Source organism: Gekko japonicus, unplaced genomic scaffold, assembly GCF_001447785.1.
Source record: "Gekko japonicus isolate JY-2015 unplaced genomic scaffold, Gekko_japonicus_V1.1 scaffold349, whole genome shotgun sequence".
Lineage (NCBI taxonomy): Eukaryota > Metazoa > Chordata > Lepidosauria > Squamata > Gekkonidae > Gekko > Gekko japonicus.
In genome coordinates, this window is record NW_015176461.1 from 1,239,732 (window position 1) to 1,247,940 (window position 8,209).

The 8,209-nt window shown below is 45.4% G+C and overlaps 1 protein-coding gene across 6 annotated transcripts in view; it reads right to left on the bottom strand.

The window, feature by feature from the left end:
• LOC107123698 (transmembrane protein 68-like) overlaps positions 1-7,232 on the bottom strand; it is a 35,314-nt gene extending 28,082 nt beyond the window's left edge. Inside the window, exons 1-2 of one of the 6 annotated variants that reach the window (XM_015427020.1) lie at positions 7,026-7,232; positions 2,621-2,953 (exon numbers count right to left, since the gene is read on the bottom strand). In XM_015427020.1, coding sequence (XP_015282506.1) covers positions 2,621-2,909 — 289 coding nt within the window. In that variant the 5' untranslated portion in view covers positions 2,910-2,953; positions 7,026-7,232. Of the gene's footprint in view, positions 1-2,620; positions 2,954-3,061; positions 3,071-6,560; positions 6,684-6,717; positions 6,786-6,867 lie in introns of those variants that run through there. The other 5 variants (XM_015427017.1, XM_015427016.1, XM_015427015.1 and 2 more) reach the window with 5 other exon arrangements.
• Between the last annotated feature and the right edge of the window lie 977 nt (positions 7,233-8,209).

Sequence of the window (8,209 nt, forward strand, 5' to 3'; positions counted from 1 at the left end):
TACCCGCCGCCTGCGGATCGGGCCACGGGGGGAACCCCACCCCCAAAGCACGCGACGTGCACATCACCCGGAAGTGACGCAATCACGCCGGGGGCTTTATGGTTTTCCCTTGGATGATCGTGGCCCGTCCCCAACATGATCGCGTCACTTCCGGGGGACATGGTTGCGGCGCACGCACACTCCCGGAGCAGCACTAGAGTCCCCCACTCCAGCGCCGCTTCGGACTTGGCAACCCTACTTTGGAGACTTGTCTATTCCATTGCTTGGGCATCTGAGTTGAGTTGATGTCACTGGGAGACAAAATATTATGAAATGTATTTTATACGGATATTTTTGGTAGTATTCCTAGTATTCCTAGAGATATTACACATATGACAATGCTAAATTAATTTTTGATAGATATATCTTTGGATTTGGACAGATGGGCAACTTTAAACTTGTCTCTATATGGCAAAGTAAATACTCTCAAAATGAATATTATACCTAGGATTAGTTATATATTTTACATGCAATTCCTTTATATATACCTGGCAGATATATTCATAACATTAATGCTTAGTTTCAGAAATGTATGTGGGGTCCCTCAACCACCTCATATTTCTTTAAAGAGGATGCAACTTTCATTAAGTGAGGGAGGATTTGGTTTCTCTGATATTAGTTTATATAATCAGGACAGGGCTATTTTTGGGCAGGAACGCACAGGAACGGAGTTCCGGCTGGCTCCCAAGTTGGCCACGCCCAGCAGGAGCTCATTAGCATAACAGGCCACACCCAACAGCAGAAACTCATTAGGACTGGCTACATTAGGGGTGTGTGACCTAACATGCAAAGGAGTTCCTGCTACAAAAAAAGCCCTGGGTTTTGACAACAAACAAGGTAAACAGAATAACAAGCAAAAGGTGGGTGTGGCTGGATGACCACACTTCTGGTAACATGGGGGTGCGACTTAATATGCTAATGAGTGGTGCAGTCAGGGGCATGGCCTAATATGCTAATGAGTTTCTGGGGCTGGGTGTGGCCTATTATGCTAATGAGTTCCTGCTGGACTTTTTCTACAAAAAAAGCCCTGATCAGGCATACTTATTAACTTGTACTAATTGCTCCTTGCAGTTGGACTATCCATCTTGGGCCCTTTTGGAGGCCTCTTGTCCTGTGTCCCTCTCTAAGTGGGATACATTAGAGTCTACTTATGCTAGAGTGGATCCCATTCCTCCTGCAGTTTCTACAGCTAGATAACAATGTTGTATATTGGCACAACTATATCAATTTGATACATTTTCACATTCTGAATTAACAATATGGGCCAATCCAGATCTAAAAATTAGGAAGAAACTTTTTTTGATAAGGGGATTTTTAAATGGGATCAGCTGATAGATTCTGAGGATGAGTTTTTGTCATTTTCTGAGCTGAGGTCTAGATATGATTTGTCATATTCTGTAAAATGGCAATACTAACAGTTGCAACATTTGTTGGTATTGAAATATGGCCTGGCAGCATTAAGTGTCTCAGAATCCCCTTTGCTCTAATCCCCTTTAATCAAATCAAGGCAGAAAACCAAACCAACAATATGTTTATAAATATCTGATGTCAGTTAACAGTTAACAAGTGTTATGTACAGAGTTTGACAAATAAATGGAATAAGGCATTAGATCACCCTATTTTGCCAAAGTAATGTGATATGACCTTAAAATCTATACTTTCTCTATGGATCTTAAGTTGAGAATTATTCAGCAAACAATTATGTTCAGAATATACTGGACACCACAGTGACTTTTTAGCAAAGCTCTAAGTAAAGTGTCTAATTGTTGGTGTTGTAACTCACAGGACACTTCCGTTAAGCATATGCTTTGGGTGTGTCCAGTCATTTGATATGTCTGGGAAGAAGTTATTATTCATATCAATTTTGTATTAGAACGTTAATTGATTTTTTAGGATTTTTTGTAATTTAAAACTATTTGCCCATCTCCTGGAGGCTAACCAATGGCTAACAGAAATGGACTCCTATCACAAAGCCCACCTCCAGTAAACCAATGGATCAAGGAACTTAGAACTCTATTAACATTTGAACAGATGGCATATAGACAACAACTGCATATGGAGCTATTTTTAGATTTTGGAAATCATTTATAGAAATTTATGTGTAGATTAGTCACCACTGTTATTATAATTTTGTCCTGTATATGTGTATTTAATTTACTAATTTTTTAAAAAAGAAATCTCGCTTAGTTGCTAGATTTTAAGTTTTTTTCTCCTTTGTTCTTTTTTGTTTTTTTAAATCAATTAATTAAATCATTGATTTTTAATTTGTGGCTTAATATGAACCATGGCTTAGGTTCCATTCTTTGCTCTCTGATAGCATCAGTTTGACACTAATAATAGTTTGCCATGATGGCTTGACTGATAACTTATCTGTACTTTCCCTTCAAACAAAACAGGAAATCATGATTTCCATCCAATTCTGGTTTGAAAGCAAAGTGCCAACCATAGGAAGATGGAGAGAAAAGAATTCCACACATACCAAGTACTGTGAGCCTTCCCAGTAAAAAAAAACCAACTTAAAATCTTAATCAGATTCTAGGACAGACCACCTGTAGTACAGCCTAAATCTAAATGTACTTACCATTCCAAAATCTTGCAAATTGATCCCACTTGTTTGCTACAGTTAGTCGTACACTATCCCATCTATTACTGGAATAATCTTCTTGTAGTCTATGAGTCCTTTGATAGATTAGGCAGAAGAAAGAAGAAAGGTAAACAAAGAAGAGGATGCACAAAGGAATGATAAAAGGTGTCAGGATCACTACAAGGAGCATTGTTGAATAGATGATCACATATAAAAAGTATTTCTCCAGGTATTTTAAAAAAATCCATTCTTCCAACTGGGATACAAAATAGGTTGAGGAAGTCATAGGTGCCTGATCTGCTGTCTGGCATTCGTTAATACCATCATCACCTGTTTAAAAGATGATAAAATCAGAATAAATTATTTCCATGTAAATTCCAGCATTTAATCTCAGAAGACTCTATGCTAAGCTATAGTCTGACTGAAAGTACATCCTACCGTACTCAGTGGGTCTTACTTCCAAATAAATATGGAACACTGTATTGTGACATATGTTCCATGACATATAATTTTGCAATAAACCATAAACTGATTCAGGTGCCCTGCCAAAATTTATACTCAGTATGTGAAATCCCATTGATGCAAATCATCCTTTCCAGACACACCTACATCTAAACTAGCCAGTCAACATCACATGTGTTCCCCAAGGCTATCACAGTAGTCTCAAAGAAAGATGTTCCATTTGTATGGGAAATGGTGGACTAAGATGTGGAATTCAGTTTCATGGAATGAGCAAGCACGCATACACTGCATGTTGTATCTTTGGAGGAAGCTGTAGTTTCGACAACATTAGAGAGAATTCTATCAGTATGGTATATACAATTGCTATATCCTGTTTGGTAATACAAACAATGACTGAAAGGCTGGACCCTAGCCACAAATTGTATTTATTCATTCATTTAGGATATTACATTTGTGAATCGCCCAATCCCTACTATTATAGGGCTCTGGGCAAAGTATCACATAATAAAAACATTAAAACTATAAAATAAATACAAACAGTATTAATACATCCATTAAAAATCAAGTGGCAAAATTACAGTTTTCTCCCATTTCCGACCTGTGATCACCTTGCAGGTGTGTGTGGGGGGAGCAGGAAGTAAAAAAGGGGAGTCGGGTGGAGGGTGCCAGCCAGGATATAAATTGTCGCTGCCCTCAACTCAAAGCCTGGCAGAACATTTCTGCCTTACAGGCCCTATGGAATTGTATAAGATCCCGCTGGGCCCTGATGGTATTTGGCAGAAAGTTCCACCAGGTTGGGGCCAGGACTGAAAAGGCCCTGGCCCTGGTTGAGGACAGCTGGACATCTTTAGGGCCAGGGATAACCAGCAGATTGTTATCCAAGGAGCATAACATTCTCCCAGGGACATATTGGATGTCCACCAAACTTGTCAGATACACTGGAAGGTTAAAGTTCAATTTGTAAACAAAACAAAAATGCTTATGTTTAATTTTTTCAACCCACGAATATTTGCAATAGAGAAATTCATATCTATTATGTACTGGGGTGGCTGGGGGAGGAAGAATTGAATTAATAGCTTGTCAGTGCTTATCCTAAGCAGAGATAAACACTTCTAAGCCCACTGATTCTACATACTTAGAAGAGTGCTACTCTGCTTAGGATGGTAACCTACAGTTCCTTCTGCACAGTGCCTTGAACAAATATGTCCTTCCCAATGGCAAGAATCAATTAATTTTGCTATCCAAACATTCCATGGTGGGCCAGCCTTGTCTCTCACTGCAGCAAGACAGGCCAGGATAGCCACATTCCTCATTGGGAGAGGTAAGGCTAGACAGGATGGCTCCACCCTGTCCCTCACCACTGCCAGGCTGAATGGGGCAGCAAGGCTGAGCCCGGTGGCTCTATCCCTTTTTCTCCCACCAGAAGAGGTGAAGCCAGGTAGAATGGCCCTATCCCTGGCCATGGTGAGGCCGGGTGCAGTGGCCCCTCCCTCACTGCAGAGAGGCTGGGCAGAGCTGCCCTTTCCCTTACTTGTGGCCTTCTACAATCCTTCGTTGTGGTGAGGCTGAACAGGGTGGCCCCATCCCTTGACACAGTGAGGGTGAGCTGGCCGACCCCATCCTGTTTCCTGATCAGAGAGGTGAAGCTGCTTGGGGTGGCCCCCTCCCGTCCCTCACCACAGAAATGATGGGCAGGGTGGCCCCATTCTGGCTCTTGCCAGGATAGGGCAGGCCAGGTAGTGTGGCCCAACCCAGCCTTCAGTGAGGCTTGGATGGGCAGCCCTCTCTTGTACCCCACTGGAGATGGTCAGGCCAGGCAGGGCGGCTCATTCCTGCAGCACTGAGGACACGCACGGTAGCCCTGTCCCTCACCAGGAGAGGAGACACCAGGCAAGGCAGCCCTGTTCCATCTTTCACTGTGATGAGGCTGAACCAGGCGGCCCCATCCCTTGATGCATCAGGAAAGGTGAATCCAGGTAGAGTGGTCCCATCCCTTGGTGAGTTGGGAGGAGTGACTCAGTCCATCCCTCTCCACAATGAGGCCAGGCAGCCCTATTCCTTGCTATAGTAAGGCTTAGCAGGGCCACCTTGCCAGGTGAAGAGAGACTTAGTGGGTAGGTGGCCCTGTCCATAGCTGCAGCAAGGCCAGTCCATGTGACCCTGTTCCTCGCCACAGCAATGCCAGTCAGCCTCATCCCATCCTTCACTGGGCGATAAGAGGCCAGGGTATCCCCATCTCTTGAATGGCTGAGGCCGAACAGGACTTCCCCATCCCTTGTCGTGGCAAAGGCCAGGGAGCTCCATCTTGCCCAGAGATGCAAGATTGGGGCATGGTGGCCCCACACCCATCCCTTGCAGCAGTCAGGACAGCCCCATCCTCTACTATAGCTCCCACCCTCTTTTGGGGCTGGGGTTGCCCTGCGGGGATTAATCTCAGGACTGGGTAGCCCCAGTGGACTCTTCCCAGTGACTTTAATGGCCAATCCACTCCTGTATGTATTATGCTATTTACAAAATATAAAGTATCTAAATTTCACATGTAAATCTCATGCAGGTTTTATAATCTTGTCATAACTGAAGTGCACAGCATTGTTCTGAAATGTAGGAGTAGAAATGTAGAAATTTAAGGAATGACTCATTAATTCCCTCACACCCATAAACTGCTGAGAATCAACTATGTAAATGGATTCCAACTCTTAGGTATTCAAGACCTGCTGTGCCATTTGCAGTACCTCTGGCACTCATAGCTGCCTGTGCTTTGACTAAAGAAAGCGGAAGCATCACTGTCTGGCATTTGCTCTGCTGTTTTTCGAAGCCCATGTGCGAAGAGAAATTCCCCTCTACATTGCATGCCACTTTCCCTTTTTCTGATTGTTGGATTTTATGGAAGCCTCCACACTGCATGCCGGTTTCACTTCCTTTGATCTCTCAGTTTTATGGAACTGTCTGCATAGATGGCCGTTTTATGGCCATTCAGGGGTGACTCTGCAGTCAGTAGGTGTTGGCCCAGGGTATTTGAATGTGGTTTTGAGCCACATCTTTATCTGTTCCAGTGTGGGTTTGCTAAACCAACAAAGCAAATGCTAAATGCAGAATGGGCCACTATCTACTCCACTTGGCCGTTTGCTACAAAATAGCAAGGAAGGGAAGGTGGGTGTTGTGTAGCCCGTTTTTATCAGATTTCAGAGGCTAAGCAGCAGTCTGCAGAGGTACTTGAATGGGAGAAGCTCTAAGGGAAGCTGTACAGAGGAAGACCATGGCAAACTGCCTCTGCTTTCCACTTGCCGTCAAAGCCCCTTGTTGGTGTCACCATAAGTTGGCTGTGACTTAATGACACATGTTCAGAGTGAGAATTTTTCTACACCTAAAAACTTAGCTTTTAAAGCAACATCTGACACCCAGTTTGCATGGCCACAGAAGTCCAAAACCAATAATATAGAGCTCGAGGTCGTTCCGTTCTCCCCTCAGCCATTACCTTCTGACACGAACCTGTATGTTGGGTCGCTGGTGGTACTGCACTAAAAGTTGGAGGAGCGGGGAAAGAGAGTGGCATCGCTCAGATAGGGTCCTCGGGAGACCTAGATGGACCCAGCTTTGCCATCCTCCTAAGGTTATGCGCCCGCGCGACCTACCCTTTCTGCCAAAGCCCGCCATTCTCACAGCGCTCGGCACATTCCCGGCGCCTTCCCGGCTCCTCTGCCTGCCGAGCCGCCTGGCCTGCCTGACAGTCTCAGCCCTGAGAACCCGCCACGGCCCCGCCCTCGCCAAACGAGTCAAAACACCTCAAGCGCGCGTCCTCTTGCTTCACCGGCGCGTCCTCCAGAGACCTTCCCCCTCTCCTCTGGTTCAGCTCCCAGTCGACGCGCCTTGCCACAAGCACAGGGGGGAGAGAAGGCGCTTACCCGGTTCGAAGCCGCACTGGCAGGCTCCTCCTACCTACCCGCTAGAAGCCAATCTGGTCTCCGCACCCATCCTGCTAACGCAATTTCAGCCCTTTCCTCGAGTACGCAAACGAAACTTGCTGAACCCTCCCCGGGCTTCTATTGGCCGATTCTACCTTGCCTACGCGAAAGGGGTCGAGAAGCGACAGACAGCTCACGAGGCTTGTTTGGGTTTCTGTCGGAGCGACCTTTCTGGGAGACCCTTCAGGTAAGCAACATAACAATTTAATATGGCTGGACCAGCGTGCATGAAGTTGAAGCAAAGCCATCATTTCAGTGGAGGAAGAGCCAGCTGGGTGGGCGTGCCATGTCATCTAGCTGTTCATCTTTAATTGGCGTGTGTCTTTCAATATAATGACTTGCTTCCCTCCCCCCATCCAGTTATCCCTGAAACTAATAGAATTTCCCAACAGTTTCAATATAATCCCAGGGGGCTCTGTGTTAGCAACGGATTAAAACAGGAGTCTAGAGGCACTTTAAAGACTAACAAAAATTATTCCTGCATAAACTTCAGTGAGTCAGTGCTCACTTGGTGGTGGAAGATATCTTGCCACTCCAAGGTGTTTTGCACTGCCTCCTGTTCCACCACTGTCCAGAGTTGCTGGCTGCCAGCAGCTCTGGACCTTGGCTTGCACAGTAGATCCAGGTGGCAGAGATGTGGGAGTGGGCACCTGTTGCCTTCTTTCATGGTACTGCCTGGCCCAATCAGCAAAGCAGTTTCTTTGTTGTTATGTCAACAGGCTCCAAAGTAACCTCCAGAGGTGCTGACTGCCAGCATCTTTGACACTCACCTTTGAAACTGAGTCAGGGCAATACTGGCATGGGAGTGTGAAGCAATAAATGAACACAGCATGCCCATCAACTCATCCCACCCTGCAACCAAATCATAACTTATCCCATCCCTAAAGCCCCAGCAGTATACCAGTGCCTTCATAGATTGTGTGCCCTAAAGCAGTGCTTGGGTTGCAACCAGAACCCTTCTGGAGCTTGCTTTAGATATAGGTAGCAGCAGTAGGGGATGAGGCAATGGCCACCTCCCAGGCCCTGCAATGTCCATCATCCAAGATAAGCATCAGATGGTCTGGCAGCTAGAGCCTCTGGCCTGTGACAGGATGACAAAAAATGCTTTGGGTCACTTGGGAGTTTAATTTACTTTGAGCCACCCAGGGTAGAGCTGGATGGC